Genomic DNA, 20,725 nt, shown 5'->3' on the forward strand with positions numbered 1-20,725 from the left:
TTTCAACTTAACACAAAAACATATGATAACATAACTGACAACGTGACTATGGGAGCAGTGTGTGCTGCATTTCAATGTATGGAAAGTGCTCTAAAAATAAAGATTGACTGATTGATTAATACTGAGTCCATGCATGGACAAAGTGCTATGCAGTATGTGTGAGAGTGGACGGCTCGGCTCCAAGCCTGTGAGTTGTTATTCATCTACGCCGTGCTATTTATTACCAAGACAACACACTTCACTCTCTCATTGTACCTGAAGACATTGCATACCAGACTGTCAACAGTAGGCTGCATTCTGCAGACAGCCTGACAGCCTGTGTGTGTGTGTGTGTGTGTGTGTGTGTGTGTGTGTGTGTGTGTGTGTGTGTGTCCTGATAACATCCTGGGTAGACTGGCCTCTAACCAACCACGGGGCAAACTCCGCTGTGCTGTTTGATGTAGAGGGCCGGCTCCAGGCAGACCAAGCATTGTGTCCCAAACAATGAACCCCAGACCCACTGAACTATAAACATGTCCCTTTGGGGGCGTTTTCTTAGTTTCTCTACAGGAGACACCCAAAGTCAGGAAACCTGACCCTGCTTTTCTAAATTAAGTAAGGCTAAAGCCTCAAATGCTGCTGACTTGGCACTCAGTATGTTGTCAGTCTAAAAAGGTAATAATGTGTTTGGAATGTGGACTGAGAATCAGGCCCTGGATACAGGTCTTGTGATTTCGGACATCTACAGAAACAGAAGGGAAAAAAGTTTCCTAAAATAAGATGCTGTACATTTCACGGTTGTATTTGAATGTCAAAGAACTTCAGGAAAATAAAGTCACGCTTTATGACAGTCTCAGACTTATTAACCATTGCCATGTTTTGACACGTGCTTGCTCCAGTGTGCCCCATGTCCTGAGACTCTTTTTATGGAGGTTTCAAGCTTAGGTGTTACTTTTTATCCAAAACGTGTACTGCATGAGGTGGGAATGTACAACATACTGAAATATTTTATGAGCCCAAATCTTTTTAAAAGTTCAAATGTGGAGTGTTTTTATATGTAGAATATGGAGACGGCATAGACATCGGCAGATATCTGAAATAATTCCTGAAAAACAGCACTATTTTGTTCTCCCGAATTAACTCACTGTAATCATTCTTGAATGATGTTACAACTTACTTTATCTTCAAAAAATGGAATATTGCAATATTGTATTTTTTCTTGTAATACGTCTATCTATGAAAAAAAAAAATCCAATCCTAACTCTCACAAAAATATTCACGGACAACGGTTAATTGAAACATTGACTGTAGAATTGAGGTTTGAAGTTAACTTGTATTTTTTTCTAGAAAAGAAGAAAAAACAGTCTAGAGAACAAAATAAAGAGAAAAAATATGGAAAATAATAGAAGTATTGTTGAAAAAAGAAAAGAGAAAAACAGACAGGGTTTTTTCTATTAATCTTTTTGAAAGCATGAGGAAAAAACTTAGTCATAGACTATTTCGTTTCTTAGTTGTAAGATAATTACTATCATATCGACTGAACAAAACAGCTGATTAAATGTTAAGTGAATAAATCATGTTTTGCATGTTGGCTCTTGATGTTTTGTCTGCCTTTGTGAAAATTTGGGTAGCATCCTCATCTTGTTTGCCAAAATATATTATGTGTATGAACAATTCTCCTCTGTTTAAAGACTGAATGAAGCTAAAATTAGCGCTCCTTGCCATCAGATACAGATTGTGCTGTGGTTTCAGTCTGTTGCACAGCTGCAACTCCCTCCGTGTTGCACCTGTGCTGCAGTACCACCTCCGGCCAGACATGGCCGCTGTGGCCGATGTGGCGCCCTCTGAACCGGGGCAGAGTGAGAAGCTGTGATCAGCTGACTGTGATGCTGCTGTCAGGAGACCTCACGAAACCATGAACTCTATCAAGCCATAGAAACACGACAAAACCCCGCTTTCTACCGGTAACAGCCCCGCCTTTGAAATTCTGGTGAGTGAAGCTGTTAAATATAGCTTTCAGTCACATCTTCTGCTCGTGTTGTGGTTTCTGGCAGCTCGACGAGCTAAGTGGCTAACGGTAGCTAATCCCTGCTGGATGCAGCTTGACCTTAACCATCTTCTCTGACAGCTACAGTTCATCTACTTCCTCATTTGGTCGTTAATCACAACTTCTTCAAGAATGTTAACAGGAAAAGAGTTAAATGTGTTTCCCATCCATACACCTTCACCAATGAACAGGCATCTGTTTAAATACTGTATTGTAGCTCTGTAAGGGATGTATTGCAGTGTTTTTTCTGTCAATAGACTCAATGAATACACCAACATGTTTTAACAGATAGTTTTTCTTTTCTTTAATGTTGTTTGTAACGACATTGTGGTTGTTTTTTTAATGGACCTTACATTTGTCGCTTTTATTAAACTCTCCTGTTACTTACTTAAATGCTTTTCTATTTATCTGAACTGCTAAAAGATTAGTTCTCATCAGTTAATGATCCATTTTAACTATACATTTATTTCGAGGTTGTCGTTTGCAGTAGTGTCATGCTGGTCTGTGTCTTTATTATGGTGTCTTTTTTTTATTAAATTGACGATATAATACATGAAAGGGGACAGAATCTTAGAAATTTAGGAACTCAACCATTTTGCCTTTTATTAACATAGAATTTAGGGAAGAATATTTGATGACTGTATGTTTAGGTTTTTGGTTTTTCAGTTTTGTAAAAGCATTTCATCATATTGTAACTGTACTGTAATGTGAATGGATGTATGACACTCTAATGAGTAGTCTGCAAATTTGCTAGTTAGTAAACGATGGTTCTGTTTTTGTCTGCACAGGTTGCGCTTCACGTTTTTTTTTTTTTTTTAATTGAATATTGAGATTAATAATAACACAGTTCCCTCGCTTGACAGCCTTCCTTTTAGCTTTCCTAAGCTGCACCAGTCATCTAAATATGACAGAGTTTTGGTTGATCTCTGCACCGGGAGAGAAGACCTGCCAACAAACATGGGACACAATGATGGCAGCCACCACACGAACCAACAACCTGTCCACCAACCACAAGTTCAGCATCCCAGAACTCAAAGTAAGCACACAGTTTTGTTTCTTCCCTTTTTTTCTTTCCATATTGGAAAATACATTTAAAAACAAGTATATATATTTTTATTATCATTATTATTATTATCAGAACTTACCTTGTATATCCACTGTCAAGAATAAGCAGATTGTGTGTATGGGAAGCAGCCTTTACGCAGATATGTTGCTTGCATGTTGAAGTCCAGGTGAAGTTGTCCCTAGCAGAGTGGCTTGTCTGGTTGGGTTCCTCTCTGTGCTGAAGGTGGTGTAACCCCACTGACCTCGCTGCCGTGTGGGGCTGTGATGTCCTCCTGGAACTGTTAACAATGCATGAGCGGCTCTGGACAAAAAGGCGCCGTTCTAAGCACATAGGGCCCCCCCCCGGACGTCACAGCAGGCAGACTGAACCCCACATGTCACTGTCTAAACACAAACCTGCTGACCCCACTTAAAAATGACCCACATCTCAGGACCAGCATGTCTGGTGGGTTTATTTGTCCGTTCATATTTTGTTCATATTTTTTGTGTTTGAACACAGGTCGGAACTCTTGATGTGTTGGTTGGGCTGTCCGATGAGCTGGCCAAATTAGATTCCTTTGTTGAAAGGTATGGTATCTGCTGTATACCGACTTGAATTAAACATTGTTGGACTGTCCGATAAGTTACCCTGTTATCAATCTGTTTAGAATCCAATTTTAGAAAAAGAAAGGAAGAAAAAAAATCCCCTTCATGCTCTGATGTAGCCGCTTCACTCGTCTCTAATCCTTTTCCCTGCCTTGTAACAGTGAGGAATTTCGCAGAGAGCCGCGGGTAAAGAGCCTCACAGTCTAAACTTGGCAATTTACAGATGGCTGACACACCAGCAGCTCTTTCTTCAGTCATATTTATATCAGATGACTTATGAGTATATTTGCCCACAATTTATCGTCTTTTGGAAATACTGACGTCCAAATCTCGCACAGACCCACCACTGCCTGAGCGGCGCTCTGCTTCCTCTGTTGCTATTTCCAAGTCTGTGAGAAAGACTAACTTTGCAACATGGTTCCACTTGTTTGCCTATATCCTGTCTTTAATCTAGTTCCTTTTTGAAGTTCCTGTCCAGCATATCTGAAAATGAATTGCATTTAGGTTAAAGTATATAGTGACTTTTTTTGTTACTGTCTGTCTTTATATTAACAACTGAAATGTACTTTCACAGTCAAGACTGAACCAGAAGTTACTGTTGTTCTTTCTTATGAGCTTTAAATGTGACTTGGCACTCAGTCCATTTCTGGCTTCACTGCAGCTTTGATGTCCTTCTGAACAGTGTGCTTTAAAAAGCTTGAACCCTGAAAATCGGTCACGTTATAAATTGCCTTGTCAGGCGATTACCTTAACATGAGTGTGTGAAACTTTCTGATGTGTGTGTCTGTTTGTGCTCAGTGGAAGGGGGCATGAGGTCGTGGTGGCTGTGCGGGCGTGAATGTGTGGTTTACAGTGGCTTTGTGCCTGAGGTTTGTGTTGGAAAGGCGTGTTTTGATGTCTGCTGGATGTTCACAGTGTGGTGAAGAAGGTGGCTCAGTACATGGCCGACGTGCTGGAGGACAGCCGAGACAAAGTGCAAGAGAACCTGTTGGCCAATGGAGGTAAAGTGAAGGCCATCGTACTCTGTGTTCGCATTATTTGGGTTTTCAAGGACGTTAATTCAAAAGTGACATTAGAGATCAAATTGTCTTGGAATTACCATTATAAATCTGTCAAAAGTGATTGTAATGGTATTTCTGTCACTATAATATGGTAATAGGCTGATCGGTTCATTGTGGTTTGTTTTCTAGTTGATCTGGTCACCTACATTACAAGATTTCAATGGGACATGGCAAAATACCCCATAAAGCAGTCGCTTAAAAACATCTCTGAAATCATCTCAAAGGTAGGTCTGTTAATACTAATGCATTTTTTTTCATTGTAAATGGTAGATTTGGAAATAATTGCACAAATGTAAATAAAAACTGTCATTTTTTGCACCGTGTTGGGCAGTTAATAAACATGATCTGCACACTACGTCCATTCATGCCTTTAGAGCCTCATCTGAAATAAATATAGATTAAATGTTAAAAAAAGGATTTTTACAGTTACATAAGTAAGAAAGCTTTCAAATATTTACACAATTTTTATGGGTATAATTACATATGACATCTACATTAAAAATTGATGAATTAACAGTTGAAAAGATGAAACAAAAATAGTTTTTCTTCCAATTGTATTTAATATAGCTTCTCTATAACACTCAGGTTTATTGTGTTATGCATTGTAAAAGCAATGCTGCTGTTTATTTTTTTGTGGGTGACTAATCTGTTTTTTTTTTTTTTTCAACAGCAAATAACCCAGATCGACAATGACCTGAAGAGTCGAGCATCAGCTTACAATAACCTGAAGGGAAATCTGCAGAACTTGGAGAGGAAGAATGCGTGAGTGACAAATTAGTCATATTTCATTTACACTGCTGAGCTTTCATCAAGTGTTGATCAAGTAAGATGGGGTCTCAGTCTGGCATTTTCCTTGTATTTGATCTCATATGAGTAAAATGTCTTTCCCACTTTGTTTGCTGTTGTAACACTGCCGTTTGCCACTAGGGGGAGCCTGCTGACCAGGAGCCTGGCTGACATTGTCAAGAAGGAAGATTTTGTACTGGATTCAGAATACCTGATCACACTGCTGGTGGTCGTACCAAAGTGAGTATTACTCCCGAATTATAACAAACACCTGGCTGTTGTACCAGCTGTAATCCCACTTTCCTCTTCTTTCAGGACAGGATACACTGACTGGCAGAAAGTTTATGAAACACTCGCTGAGATGGTGGTGCCTCGATCCTCTAAGTGAGTCATGTAATTCATATGAACTCTATCAGATAAATGGGTTGTTCATCAGACGTGATTTAGAGTTTATTTGTGTTTTCTGTTGCATACATTTCAGTTTATAACTCTGTTTGCACTAAACACGTGTTTTCTTCCAGTCTGCTTTATGAGGACAATGACAGCGGGCTGTTCAGCGTCACCCTGTTCAGAAAAGCTATCGACGACTTCAAACACAAAGCCAGAGAGAACAAGTGAGAGCTTTTATACCGTCTCGTACAACATAATGCTGTACGATAAACATCACGGTTAGAAGTACAGATTTACAGGGAGACTTGTGAGGCAGAAGAATTTGTGTTGATTTTGAGCCGCCATCATCAGCTTGCTAAGTTACATTTCAGATATAGACAGTAGCCATGCCACTTTAAAACCAGCTACAAAAGCTTAACCAGTGAAAGGTATCAGTAAAACATTTGGAGAAGCCTTTGTGAATCATGGTGAGTTGTGTTCTTGGGTTTATGGTGGAAGAGGCTGATTTCTGTCCTGTCTCATTACAAGGTTCACAGTCCGAGACTTTCAGTACAATGAGGAGGAGATGAAGGCAGACAAAGAAGAGATGAACCGCCTCTCCACAGATAAGAAGAAGCAGTTTGTAAGTGATGTATAACATCTCTCTTCTCTTTAAAGCATCTCCAGTTGAAGATGTTTTAGCTCTCACATCAGTTCCTCATCCATCTTACACAGAGCCGTAATATACTGTTACTGGTTAATAGGTTTAATTTGTGTTGATAGATTCATCTGTAAGCTGTCTAATACTCATGAACTCAGATGACCCAGAATCTTCACATCTTCATAACACAATTCATTATAGCTTGATTCGGTTAGTCATGTTGTAATGAATTGTGTCATGAAGATAACCACTCTGGAACCTGCCAGATAGCAAATGAAACATCTTCAAAACTCAAAGCAAGTCCAGATACCTTCACAATGGAATAAGAATCCAATTGTATCCTTCAGAAAGCATCAAATATACAGTTATTTCCTCCAGTTTCTTTGTGATATAGCTGGAGTGTTTGCTTTTGTCAGAAAATAACCAATTACTGTACGAGGCAGTCTGAAGCAGAGCTGCTGTGCCAGCAGAAACCCCTGACTGCACAGAAAATCCTCTGCAGGAACAATGAAAGAAAAACTCAATCTGCTTCTGCAAGGCGTTGAGTTTTATAGGAACTGCTTTCAGATAATCTTAGCCTTAAATTAATTATCAATTTAAGGCAGCCATGTTGAGAATGAATGTTTACCGTGTTTCCTCTCTGTAGGGTCCGCTCGTCCGATGGCTGAAAGTCAACTTCAGTGAAGCCTTCATTGCTTGGATTCACATCAAAGCTCTGAGAGTCTTTGTGGAATCTGTCTTACGGTAATTCTGACCCCTACATCGCCGTGAACATCCTCTGATAACGCTTTCCTTTCCTCAGCCTGCAGCCGCTCTCATTGTCTTCTGGTCTGGTGCTGTTCAGATACGGGCTGCCGGTGAACTTTCAGGCCATGCTCCTGCAGCCCAACAAGAAGACCATGAAGAGACTGAGGGAGGTGCTCAACGAGCTGTACAAGCATCTGGACAGCAGCGCCGCCGCCATCATTGATGTGAGCGCGACAGTGACTGTAGACTTTGTTTAATGGGTTTTACAGAGAGATGCAATCACACATACGAGAGAAAAGCAGTTATTTGAGTGAATTGTTTTTATCGTCTTTCTACTGCATTTTCCTTTTTGCAGTCGGCGATGGACATCCCGGGCCTGAACCTGAGCCAGCAGGAGTATTATCCGTACGTCTACTACAAGATTGACTGCAACCTGCTGGATTTCAAAGTGTAATACTTCTTTCCACTCTTGTCCTCCTGTTGAATGTTGATTAAGTTATGTTTGTCCTGGATCAAACCTCCCCTTCCTCCCACCTCCAGTCCCTTTCTCCTCACTGCCCCCCCCCCCCCCCCCCCCCCCCCCCACATATCAGCTGCATGTTCATTCCTTGTGGTGCCGATACTCAAGCTGCCACCACTTCTACAATCAAAGGGCAAAAAAAAGAAGACATTTTAAATACATTTTTTTTTTTGTTTACAAATTTGTCTTTCTGTTGAAGCCACACAGATAATTAACATTTTTGGATGCGAATCGAGCGAGGAGACATTGATGGAGCGCCGCATACTCACCGTCATTCCACTTGTGCTTGTGTGTATTGATAGCTACATCTTCTGTATCGGTGTTCAGAACTTTGTGTTTACATATGGGTGGTTTCACCGCGGTACCCATGGCAACCACATCTAGCACATGTTCCGGAAGATTGTGAAACAAAGGTGTTACACGATTGTGTGTCGTCTTCTCAAGTTGTATGTATTTGCTGTCAAAGAGTTCTTTATCAGAGTATTGTGTAAACCACTGAATAAATCACATCAGATGAGTGTGAGTTGAAGAATAAATATGAGTGAAACGGTACAGGAAATATGGGGATTTTTCTCTCTGATAAGATGCCTGAGAGCTTGAGATGACTAATGGTGACATGCTGTTGATGTGCATGATGGAGAAATTATTATTGGACAGTTGATAGAACAGAGAATCTTGTATTAATCCTAGAGGGAAATGCTTTAAAGTTCCTTAGCTCCAGTATTGAGCCTCATTGTCACCTAAACCATGCAGAACAGGGGTTCTCCAGAACAAGGACCAGGACCAGGACCGGGGACCACTGCACCGGGGACCCGTCAGGACCTCTGGGATATGATTTGCTGAAAAAAAGATAACTGTCGCCCCTCTGTGACTGTGGCTGCCAGGTTGTACGACAATGATTAATGCTAGTTTATGAAGTGCTGAGGCCCTCTATCGACTGTCGCTTTAAATGAACCAGACTTTTGGATGGTTTGTATTTACAAAATAAATACAAGTTGGTTAAATGGACATATTTCAGACAGCCAAACCATCGCCTCAGCTCCTTCATTCAGGCCGTAAAGGGTAATCGGCGTGTCAGCCGAAAATCTGGGTTGAAGCACCGCAGGGGCTTTAAAGCGTAGGCTTTGCCCCGACGTTCAAGTCAAAACTTTAGGTTAAGAAGTTAACCCCGGTTCTCCGAAACATGAGTGAGGTATCTCACTATGGGACACGCCCCCTGCACTGTTCCCCAGAAGCAGAACCAGTGGAAGGTTTGCTCAGGGTTTTGTCTGGCAGGAAAGACATTCACAGTTCTGATATGAGTTTCCATCACAGTCGTCCTAAAAACACCCTCAATGATTATACTGTGGAATTTATCACTTCATTATCATTTTCTAAACATAAAACTTCTGAGGTGCAGAAGGTGTGTTCACATGTGGATGGTTTAGTTTGATGAAGTCAAAATATTCAAAAGCTGTTCATTTTAATGTAATATTTTGCTCTGCTTTGAGCAAAGACAGATTCCTGAGAAGTGTGTGGCAGCTGGTAGACACGATAGTGAGCTGCTAAAGCAAACTTCCTGTCTCACAAATGTGAATATTGTCTGGTTTTCTAGTCAGGAGACAACACCTAAATAATCCACCAAACTTAAACAGTCACACATAAGCTCAATGAGGCAGAATTCAAAGAGCTGTCTCAGCTGTCTTATCTTTACAGTGATGAAAAGGTTGAAAATGATTTCTGCTTCATTATTAAACATCGAGAGAGAGCTGGACGGTGGAACAGTGGTTGGCAAATACAGGCCTTTCTTCTGGGAGTTTGCATGTTCTCTCTGTGTGTTCATGTAACTCCCCTTACAATGGAAATCAACCCTCAGAGGGGGAGGCGTACACCCCACCACCTTATGTGATTATGTGAGAGAAGACCTGGCACATGACAGGCAAAATCACTTCTGTTGTAGAAACGCTACTGTCAACAAGTAACACAATAACCTCATAATGCAGACGGTATTAAAATCTCAAAATTATCCGAGAAACACACTTCTGGAACAATTGTAAAGATTAACACCTCCACTCCACAGCCAAAGTGTGCCAAAGCTCCAAGCCTTAAATCAGGTGCTGCACCGCCCCCCTGTGGCCGTAAAGCAGATTGCCTGATGTCCTGGAAAGTTTCTATTTTGATTTGTTGTTTATTTTGAAGCCTTACCACCTGAAGAGCATTCAAGTTAATGTCATTCTGCATCCTTTGGGATGACTTTAATCCAGAGCGTGAAGTTTTGGTGAAGAAGTGCGTTTTTAAATAAATAGTCACAAAACATGACTGTATTTTTTGGCAATAAAACCATTTTGAAAAGGTTTTTTTCTTCTACTAAAATGACAGAAGTATTTTTTTTCCAACCAGGAGTGTGTCTGTGTCATTGAAACCAATCTATAAAAACATGAAATTGTGCAAACACTTTAAATGTCTTTTACTCAAGCTTTGTCCATGCATGGCTGTTAACCTTTGTGACAAAAGAAAATACTATGATTATGAACTGTGTTTCCATGAAAATATTGGATGTTTTGATGTAACTTGTGCATGAATAGGTCTCCACTCCTCCTTTTTAAATTCAGTATTCTGGGTTTTTTATGTCGTTATTAAATCTTGAGGATTTTTTTTTTCAAATGACTGACATTTTCAGAAATATACATTATTGTAGAAGTCTGTGTGATTTTAAATTTCAATAAGCATATAAACTACTAAACAGAAAAAAAAACTTGAGATTCTATTTTTTCCCCCAATGCATTTATTGAAACAGTTTCAACAGAAAGAACATTTTGATGACGGAGGCAAACACATGAAACTGACGTCTAATATAAACTAACACAAACAGGAGAGAAGTCCAAACTCGGGAATTGAAGTGAGAAGAGGATAACACTGCACTTCAGAACAGAACGGTTCAAGGAATGAGTAGAGCTGTGAGAACACCAAAAAGAAAACTCCAAATAGGGAGATAACGTTGAATTGAGAAGACGAGAAGACTTTAGAACGGAACGGGTGAATAAATGAGTGTCGGTGTCGGTTCCTCCAGAGCGCCGTTCACCTGCAGTTCTTCAAGCGGGTACACAGCGCCCTCTGCTGGAAACAGGGAAAAGCTGTGGAGGCGTCAGTGTCACCTGTTTCGACTTGTTTTGAACTGTTGGGCTGCTTTTGACAACATTATGTGGTTTTTGGAAATAATTCTGGATCAAACATGAAATAAACAGATGTGACTTTTCACACTGCTGTGTCCTCTCACATATATCATCAATTTAGAAATAACAGGAAATCTGTTCTACTGCATCTTTAGTGTGTATATTTTGGCCCTCACAGTGATTAAAGCAACTTATATCAGAGTAAAGCATATTAGGCAATACTATCAATTCTGAAATGCAAAGTTTTTTTTTTAAGATTACACTCAATGATGTTAAGTTGCTGTGAATGGAAGACAGATAAATTCACTTTCCAGATGATTAAATATAATAATCTGAGATATTGTATATTTATTTGTTCTTTCAGATCACTTGATGCTTCAAACCACAGCCAGTCATTCAGGCCAGCCTGCGATGAGACAATGCTCTAAAGGTTTTCCACTCATCCATTTTGTTTTGTTTCTGCTTCTTTTTAGTTTATTGACAGTTGCCTTGATGTCCTGAACTCAGGGAAGGAACCACAAGACCTTTTTGAAGAGGAAATACTAAGATGCGAGACAACAGCAGGTGTGTGTGTGTGTGTGTGTGTGTGTGTGTGTGTGTGTGTGTGTGTGTGTGTGTGTGTGTGTGTGTGTGTGTGTGTGTGTGTGTGCGTGCGTGCTCTAAAGAGCGCTATCCTGTGTGAAGTCTTGTGATGACTCATGATCATCTGTGGAGCTCTGGGCATTTTTAAAGGAGCCTCATCTTTTTGCAGGTTTTTCAAATTTCATAAAGCAAGAAAAACTGATACTGACAGCAGAGGACGCCAAATAGACTCTTCTTCTTCTTCTTTTTTTTTTTTTGGAGAAGAGATCATCATTTGATTGAGATCAGCTGGAACAGGTAGATGTCTGAAACATGCCTGACAAGCGCCGTCCAGCACCAGCATTAGAAACTCCACCTGCGCATCAGTTTTCTATATCACTTTGTTCAATTTAGGGTGTCTTTGCTGCTAAAACCGGTGCACTCTGCACATGTAACCAGTTCCTCACCACACAGGCAGTCAGTATTTAACTTCCAATGCAGGTTTTTGGACTCCTGCAGGAAGTCACAGTATCAGGAGAAGACATGCAAACTTCACAGTGAAAGGATCCCAGCCTGACAAAGATTCAAGTAAAGCTAACTGTGCTAATGGCCAAACAGTGTAGGGGCTGCTAATAGAAATACTGAGCCAAATATAGAAATAAACATACAGGTCTTGTGGATGCATCTATTTAAAAGGTGTTGGAATAATTGCACTATTGTGAGATTATTAGAACTTCCCAACAACAAAGAAGTCCTTGAATCATCATCGAACCCCTGTCCTCAGCTGCCTCCATCTGTAACAGAGACAGTCATCTTAACCACTACAGTACAGTGCTGACTGCTATGCATGACTATGTTCGGATCTGTTTGTCTGTTTCTTAAAAAAAAAAAAAAAAAAAAGTAGGGTTTAGTCGTAGTATGTTATGTGAATTGGAAAAAAAAATGATATATGGATTTAAATAATTTTTTCCCAGATAAAAAAAACTGAAAAGTGCTCTAATCCTCAGAAATAAAATCCAGTGCAGCCAAGAGCCTTGCAAGAGCCTGACTAGTAAAGAGAGTCCATCTGTGTGCAATCTCATCCCAATATCAATCCAGCTGTTGTGTGAAGGCCCGGGATGTTCATGAAAAAACATTTGTGAACAAACGGCAGGATGAAGACCAAGGAACACACCAGACAGGCCAGGTAGAACTTAAAGCAGGGTCAAGTCCCAAGTTTTGAACGTTTCATGAAGCACCATGAAATCCATGCGCACCTCACAAATCAGTTCCTCTGTTGAAGAGAATCAAGAAGAAAGCCATGGTTGAAATAGAGCCATCACAAGTCCTGCTTTCAGTTTGCATCCTTTAGCATTCATTTAAGGTTTATTTCTTTCATATCAAACACCACAGAGTCCTCCAGCTCAAGGCAGGTTTACAAAGAAAAATGCAAATATTTTCCTTCAGCAAGGTTAGAAACAAACAAAAAAAAAAGGACAGAACAGAGATAGAGAGTGACAAACAACAAACAGATTGTCGCAAAGCGGGTTGCTCTGCCATTGGAAGTGTATTGTTGGGCCATTTTCTGGAGCTCTTTGGCTGTGGCTGACCTCCTGACCTCTGGGAGCTTCATTGTGGTTGCCATTTGCCTGTGGTATCCCCAGGTATTTGTAGCTGTCTTCCACATCTCTCATGCTGCCTTCTGCAGTGATCCTCTTCCCTCTCCTTGATACCATCTGCCCACACTTCTCTAGTCCGAACAAGGTCCCGATGTCACTGCTGTATTAGGGAGTTGATGTCCTGCTCACTTGTGGCATACAGCTTGATGTCATGCATGTAGAGGTGACTGACGATTGTTCCACTGCCGAATCGGTACCCGTACCTACTCCTGGCGATGATCTGGCTGAGGGGGTTGAGGCCTAGTAGGGGGGGAAAGAGCATCTCCTTGGTATATGCCACATTAATTCGCACTATTCATCTGACCTCTTTTCCCTCTGTCCCTCTCTCTCTTGCTCTCTAAAAACGCATCCTAACCGGCCATTATTTTAAACTGAACATTAGTCTTAATCGTTATTCTAAGCCTAAACTCAACCTATGTGGAACCAGCTCCCAGCTCGATGCAATGCTGAGTCGATTCAGAGAATCAGTCGATCTGTCCTCTCCTTTTCTCTCTCTCTATCCCTTCACCACAGCCGGAATAAGCTGCCCCTCTGAGCCTGGTTCTGCAGGTTTCTTCCTTTTAAAAGGGAGTTTTTCTTTTCTACAGTCTGGCTCATGTGGAACTGTTGGGTTTTATCTGTAAGAGCACAGAAATGACTGTTGTAATTGCTGCAACATAAATAAAGCTAAATTGAATTTTAAAAAATATGTACAAAATTTCATATAAATATGAAATATTCGGTGTGATTTTCTGATGTTGTTTCCTTTTTCCCTTTCAAGTTTCAGATGTGATTCATCTGAAAATCCATGGCTAGTGTGTTTTGTATGTATGTGCAGTGTGTGTGTGTGTGAGAGAGAGAGAGAGAGAGAGAGAGAGAGAGAGAGAGGGAGAGAGAGAGAGAAAGAGAGAGAGAAAGAAGGATCATGTGATGAAGGAGTGAGACAGGGAGGTTGGGACACGCACACAAACACACGCACTCTCTCTCACACACACACGCTCATCCATCTATCGTGGATCCAGTGAACACACGGCGTCTTCTGGCCGCTGGTACCGGGACCCGGCGGTCTGACGGCGGGACCGAGCAGCGGGAGGCGGGGAGCCTCGCTGCCTCCTCGGCCCGGACCTGCCGCCCTGTCCCGCTGCCCTCCCCTCCCCGGGCCTGCTGAGCTCCCTGCGCGGAGAGAATGAGAGGATGGCCGAGCGGCGCTGCGGCGGGGACCACGGAGGGCAGCATCCTCTCCTCCAGCACGGCGCCATGAGCTCCGCGGAGGACGCCGGGGCGGAGGAGCTGTCCCTGGAGGAGATCCTGAGGCTCTACAGCCAGCCCATCAACGAGGAGCAGGCGTGGGCGGTGTGCTACCAGTGCTGCAGGACGCTGGCGAGGGGGCAGCGGGGCCGGAGGAGCTCCGCCGCGGCCCGGACCGCCGCACCTGCCGCCCCGGGGAGGATCTCCGGAGCCGGGGACGTTCGGATCCAGAAGGACGGCTCTGTGCGGGTGGACCACCACCACGGCTCCGAAGGTACATTCCTATTATTATATAAGGCTGACACCGAGGTCTCATCTGCATTTTAGACGAGAAGAGGCGTGATTGTTCTCAGCACGTCTGTACAGATGTTCATCCCACATCTGGAGCCTCTGTTTACACGATCAGCTGCTCGTCGTTTGTCTGTAGGATCAGTGTAACCTGCAACAGGATATCAGCAGCTCCACTTCACATGACCCCACCACTGACACACAAAGGAATCTCCCTCCCTGCTCTTTATGATGCCTCCAGGTGTCTTCACCCATTTCCACAGGGGTGTGTGTGTGTGTGTGTGTGTTTACGTGTGTAGGATCATGTGGTCCCATCTTTTATGAGTGTTTTGCCACTCCATGTCAGATCAGGGTGTTCATTCCGCTTCATCTGAGTAAAGCATGTGATTACAAGCTGAAATGTGGACAGTAATCAGGCCTGTTTTCTGAACAGTGGTCACAGACTGATGTTTCCACAGTGGAACATGAGTCTGCCATGGCAGTCCATCTTAATCAATACTTCAATTTAATAAAGGAGAAGAGATAAAAAAAAAAGCCATACTGGTTTATAGAGATGAAAGTCACTGCAGTAGGCTTTATTCTAAAATGTCTCTCTGGGCTTATGGAGATCTAAAACTCCAGCTTTATTGCTCCTCTTCTGGGAGAAATATTCAACATGTTTGGGGGATTATTCTCACCATATGAACAAGCCAGGACTGAAACCAAAACAAAGCAGATGAAGCTTCGTGCCATGTGATGTGAGTGTTGTCTCACTGGATGAGTGTACCTGTGGACGATAACACACACTTCAGCCACACGCGGTATATTATCAGGTTTGTTATGTTCATCTGTCATTATGTTTTCTCACAGAGTGAAGAGCAGACAGACTAAAGGTCTATCTGGGCTTTTCATCCTCCTCTGTCTGTAATGGAGTCTATCTGAGCACCTGGGGGAGGCACTTAACTCACTGTTATAGCTTTTTGATTTAATAAGTGCCCAGGATGCTTTTTCCAGTCAACTTGTGTGTGTGTTCCGCGTGTGTTCAGAAAAGTGAAAGGCTCAGCGGTGAAGATGAAGCTGGTTGTGGCCTGTTTGTCTGTAAGGTTAGAATGAATGGGCTATTTTTAGAAGCAAGGAAGCAACCATTGGAGGAGGGGAGTCCAGGCTTTTGCTGCTGGTTTGATGTTGCATCATTGGTTTAAAAACAAAACAAATAAAATCTGAGGTATACAAATATCTGCAGCCCGGGATGAACATCGTGGCTCATCCAGATTTTAAGCCTTATTTTTTTTTTTATTATTTCCAGCCATGATTTATTGATTGGTTTCCATTGGGGGCCACACAGTGGGGTAATGGTTCACACTCTCTCTTCACAACAACAATATATGAGTCTGAGTTAAGGGCCTTTATATATTGAGTTTGCATGTTCTCCCTGTGGCTTTATTGTTTTTGTCCTGGTCTGAGGTGAATCTGTAACCCTAAATTGCCTGTAGGTGTGAATGTTGGTGTGTGTGATTTTGTCTTTTTGCCCAGTGGTGAAGTGGTGAATTGTTGGGCTTGTAATCTGCCTGATTGTCTGCTGGGATCAGTTCCAGCCCTCCATGATTCATATTTCTCTCATTAATAAACCAGTCACGTCCCAGATATGTTGGTTTGAACCAAAATTAAACTGGATCATGTCAGACACTGTTAATTATATGGAAGTGATTTTATAACAGTAATTGTGATTTCTAATGTGTTCATTTCCTCCACTCTTCAGTCGATTTGTCTTTGTGAGGCTACAGTTGAATGTTTCAGTTTTGGTTTTTATTTACTCTTTTAAGCTCAATTTTTTTAATTCAACTTTTCTATTCTATTTATCACTAAGTTTGAAAAAAAAAACCAACAACCACTTCATCGGTTTCAAATGTTGATTTTTTTGGAATTACTCTTAAATGTTTATTGCAGTCTTCTGTCTGTTTGCTACATTTGGATGCTTCATTTTTACATTTTAAAAGGTTTTCAGCTGTTTTCCTGGCCTGGACCTCAGGTACCGCCTCGTGTGCCCCGTCAGCAGGTGGAGCTTGAACACCTGCAGCAGGACCTGAGTTAGTGAAAAACATTTAGCTTTCTGAGGTTAAGGTTTGGAGTGACACTTTTCAAAACTTTTTTTTTTTTTTTTTTTTTGTTTGTTTTTTAGCCAAAATCATTCAGCCTTGGTGTGAGAGTTTCAGAACGTGTGACTGACTCTTTTGAGAAGTTGATTTTAGACATTTTTCTACCTATTTTCTTTTTTAATATTGTCTTTTACATTTACCCCTATAGTTTGGCTGTTAATACTTGACTTTTAGCGAGTAATGTTTGCATGCCAATCAGATATTTTCAATTTTCTTAAGTTATTTTAAAAAAACAAACAAATAAACATCGTCTTTCCTGGTAATCTTTATCATCTTTATTGACGCTCACCTCGTTTCTTTGGGTAATTCTTTTTAAATCTGGAGTAATTTCTAAGTGTATTGATCAGTATAGCCACACAGTTGGTCTGAGTTTCCAGGGCGCTTTACTCTCTCTAACCGCCACTTATCTGTTCAGCACTCACTCTGTCTCTCTCCTTGATTCAATAAGCTCAGCTGGAGAAAGTCTTTCATGTAAATAATGAGATTAATCTTTGTCAAACACTGAAGGATTTGGAGTTCTGAAGCTCTCGTCTTCTCAACCAATCAAAAAAGTTAGTTTTAGAGATTTTTGTGGGTCAAGTCAATCGTTGCTCTGTGCTCTTTTACTCAGCACTTTATGTGGGACGCCTGACGCTTCGCATTATATCTCCTCCCAGCAGGCTAGTGGAACTCTTCAGCAATGGGTTCACTGCATGCTGGCACTCTTTCCCAGCGCGTTGATTCAGTCAAAGTGGCACATTTGCTGTTCTGCTCACCGACATCGCTGTCCACGCAAACAAACATCTGAAGCATCTCCTCCCTGGGAGCATCATGACGCTCTGATCTGCTGATGAGCGTTCGGGGCGCCGAGTGAAGTCAGAGCTGCTGCGTTTCTGCATGTTATAGCACAAAACCAGCATTTGTTAGGAGGGTCATCTGTTAGCAGGCTGTTTATTCATGAAGGAAAAGCTTCAGCTGAGGTGGCCTGGGGGAGCATTAAAGTCAGTCTCCTTTATTAAAGGGACTACATTCATGCGTGAGTTCTGCCGTCATTGGTCACATGCTACTCACGCCGGTAAAGTAACCGGAACTGAAACCGGGCTCTCATTAAAGCTGGTCTAGTTCAGAGGGATGAGTCGAGCACTGTGGGCTTTCTCTGAAATGTGTTTAATGAGAAAGTGGATACGTAATCAGTGATAAGGAAGGAGCGAGGGCTGCGAGACCGCAGAGAAAACCGATGACTCACATGCCATCACACACACATTTTTTCATTGAACTATGCTCAAAACACATCAGTGAGATATTCCTTCATTATAGCAGCACACACTGCAGTTTATTTTTTATAGCAATGAGAGAGAAAACAATATTTTTGCCTTGATCATATAGATGTTGGACTGTTAAATGACTCATTATCTGTGTGGTTTGCCTTGAAATATACCAGTTGGTCGCACACAGAGAACATTTTTTTGGAATAATAATAGCTTATAACATTTGAAAGCCTCTTTGTTTTGTTGTTCCACATTTCTATGGAACATTCATTTGGTATGGGAAAATACTCATACCAAATGAATACTTCACTCATGGGAAAATAGCAGAATCTTCTCTACTAAATATAAATTTCCTCACTTTTTCTGTGTTAAATTGGAGTAAGCTTGACTTCCGTATCTTTTGCCAGTTAAATAATTATCGGGAGATGCTGGTTGAATAGTTCAAGTGATCATAATGTCTGTATTCTTTGGAGTCGGTAGATTTCAGGATTATACTGTCTGCCACTTTTCGTATTCTGTTTTTTAAATATAGCTACTTGAAATCTTCAAAATGTGTCTAAATAACAGAGAGTTAAACTTTATATCCCTCTGCACTGTGAAGCACACCTTGCATTGGTAGTTTTGCTCCTTTGCTATGTTTTGTTGTTAGTTTCTTTTTGAAGAACATGTGTAAACAATGATTGTGAGTGTGTTTACATTGTTGTTTCATCATTATTTGTCTTTATTTTAAGCTCTCCATGCTGCAGTTTTGTTAACTAAATGAAATACAGTATATCCTCTCAGTCAATCTTTAGACTGTGTTTTCGGTGTGATCAGTTATGGATTGTTTTCTCTATTTAAAGCTGTTTTGAATGTAACAGGAATGATTTACACATTCTTATGGAAGTTACTGTAATTTTCGAGAGCGTCAGCTTCTTGTTTACTCAGTGTTGTAACGCTGATCTTTTGTGTTCTTGCAGGTAAACACAGCCCCTGCACAACATCAGAGGTGAGTAACTGTTGCATTTTTTATAGTTTATCGTCACAATTTTACCCAGGCTTGAGCTGCATTGTGTGAACTGTGTCTACTTGTATCCAAACACTGTGGGTGAAAGATAAAACGCGAGCCAGCTGACTGCTAACCTTACATATTATTTAATTTGTGCTGTCATTGACTCGCTCAAATGTTCATGGCACAGAACCACCCTGTCAGTTAACACTGCATTTATGAAAGGAATAGGGAAAGATAATTAGTTCCAATGTTTTCACACTGCATAGCAACTACAAGACAGTGATTCTGCTCTACAAGGTGATCGCTTGTTCCCAAACTGTTGAGGCCCAAATATATTTCTCACTTATGCTCAAGAATAAAACCAAAAATGCACAGCACTATTTTATCTGGGTTCTACTGGGCTCAATCGAGTAATAGAGCTGTGCCATGTTTTTCCACTCGATCCCTAAAGTTCACACTAAGTTCCTTCCACGAAATGGCACTTTTGAGAAGTTTTTACACTGGATTATTGATGCAGAAAATAATTGGATGTAACAAGATAATCTTTGCAATTGAGCGCCAACCTTGAATTCTTGAATAACAGTGAATATTTGGCTGAAAAACAGCTGCAACCTCAATCTCGTGTTTGATACAAACATTTGAGGGAAACTGTGTTTTTATGCTTAATTAAGTTGGATTGGTTGGTTACAGATGGTTTGAGTGCGTCACATCGTGACGGTGAAGCTGATCCTCAGGGGGGTTATTAAGCGTCTTTAATAATCTTCATGGAGTTATGTAGCTACTTGAGGACAACTGTATTTTTTAAAACATGTAAAAGCCTTTCGAAATCATGTCAAGTGGGTTGTTTATTAACGTTTTTGACTTGGAATCACAGAGCAGTATTCAACAAACCTTCATGATGCAATATGAAGGTGGAGATTTGATTGACTTCTCCTTTACAACACTGACAGAGAAGAATAGATCAGTTTGTAAACTGTTCGTAAACGTTTGTAGTTTACAGGAGACAGGAGAAGGATTTCCTCCTCCCAGCTGGATGCTGTGATTGACTGGTTGGAAATGTCACCCGCCCAGGCCTCCGGTTTGATGGGGGCTTGGGGAGGGGTTTCAGACCTAATTAAAGGGCTTCGTAAAGCCGTTCCTCCTCCACAGTGAGCTCTCTCCCTGCTCCGTCAGCAGCTGCCGTTAATGATGGTGATAACAGCATCCCTGCAGTATCGGGTGCTTAGCTGCTTTGCTTCTGCTTTTCAGGGAAATGCAGCTTTCGTGCTGGGGTGATTTCACCATTTCTGTTCTGTGAGAACATTTAGCAGATGCAGTCAGGGAGTCTGATGGATCCAAAGCTGTATGAATTCTGTGAGTGTAAGGAACTAATAGAGCCACACTCACACATGGGGAGTCAGGGAACAAATCATGCACATACAGTAGTAACTGCAGAGTCAGTGAGTGTGAAACTATAAAAGACAAATCCTCTGTAAGCAGCTTTACACCAGGAATGAGTTCTTCTCACAATGCAAAAACTCCTGTCAAGTTGCAGAGAGTAGCTCGATTATCTTGAAAGGCAATCTGCCAGCGTGGAATCAGCCCAGCGCCGGTGGAGCAGGAACACACGTGTCGAGAGGGCTGACACACATTATCTGCACAGGGCT

At 41.4% G+C, this 20,725-nt stretch overlaps 2 protein-coding genes across 4 annotated transcripts in view; both read left to right on the plus strand.

The window, feature by feature from the left end:
- The first annotated feature begins 1,834 nt into the window (after positions 1-1,834).
- LOC115397197 (V-type proton ATPase subunit C 1-A) lies at positions 1,835-8,362 on the plus strand. The gene is made up of 13 exons (XM_030103414.1): positions 1,835-1,969; positions 2,890-3,062; positions 3,591-3,658; positions 4,592-4,677; positions 4,867-4,961; positions 5,408-5,499; positions 5,665-5,763; positions 5,839-5,907; positions 6,045-6,137; positions 6,442-6,535; positions 7,200-7,297; positions 7,398-7,524; positions 7,656-8,362. Exons 2-13 carry the CDS (start codon positions 2,931-2,933, stop codon positions 7,752-7,754), a joined length of 1,152 nt encoding a protein of 383 aa, XP_029959274.1. The 5' UTR covers positions 1,835-1,969; positions 2,890-2,930; the 3' UTR covers positions 7,755-8,362.
- Positions 8,363-14,321: 5,959 nt separating this feature from the next.
- The window catches only part of spire1b (spire-type actin nucleation factor 1b), a 36,052-nt gene continuing 29,648 nt past the window's right edge, over positions 14,322-20,725 (plus strand). For all 3 annotated transcript variants that reach the window (XM_030102114.1, XM_030102112.1, XM_030102115.1), the window contains exons 1-2: positions 14,322-14,682; positions 19,041-19,076. In XM_030102114.1, the coding sequence (XP_029957974.1) occupies positions 14,365-14,682; positions 19,041-19,076 (354 nt within the window). In that variant the 5' untranslated portion in view covers positions 14,322-14,364. The remainder of the gene's footprint in view (positions 14,683-19,040; positions 19,077-20,725) is intronic.

The sequence above is a fragment of the Salarias fasciatus genome, chromosome 11, assembly GCF_902148845.1.
Source record: "Salarias fasciatus chromosome 11, fSalaFa1.1, whole genome shotgun sequence".
In the NCBI taxonomy this organism is placed as follows: Eukaryota; Metazoa; Chordata; class Actinopteri; order Blenniiformes; family Blenniidae; genus Salarias; species Salarias fasciatus.

Excerpts from the sequence above, each read along its gene's own strand:
- LOC115397197 (XM_030103414.1), top strand. The coding sequence starts at position 2,931 with ATGACAGAGTTTTGGTTGATCTCTGCACCGGGAGAGAAGACCTGCCAA. Across the intron at positions 3,659-4,591 it reads TTAGATTCCTTTGTTGAAAG|TGTGGTGAAGAAGGTGGCTC; the intron begins GTATGGTATCTG and ends GGATGTTCACAG. Across the intron at positions 7,525-7,655 it reads GCGCCGCCGCCATCATTGAT|TCGGCGATGGACATCCCGGG; the intron begins GTGAGCGCGACA and ends TCCTTTTTGCAG.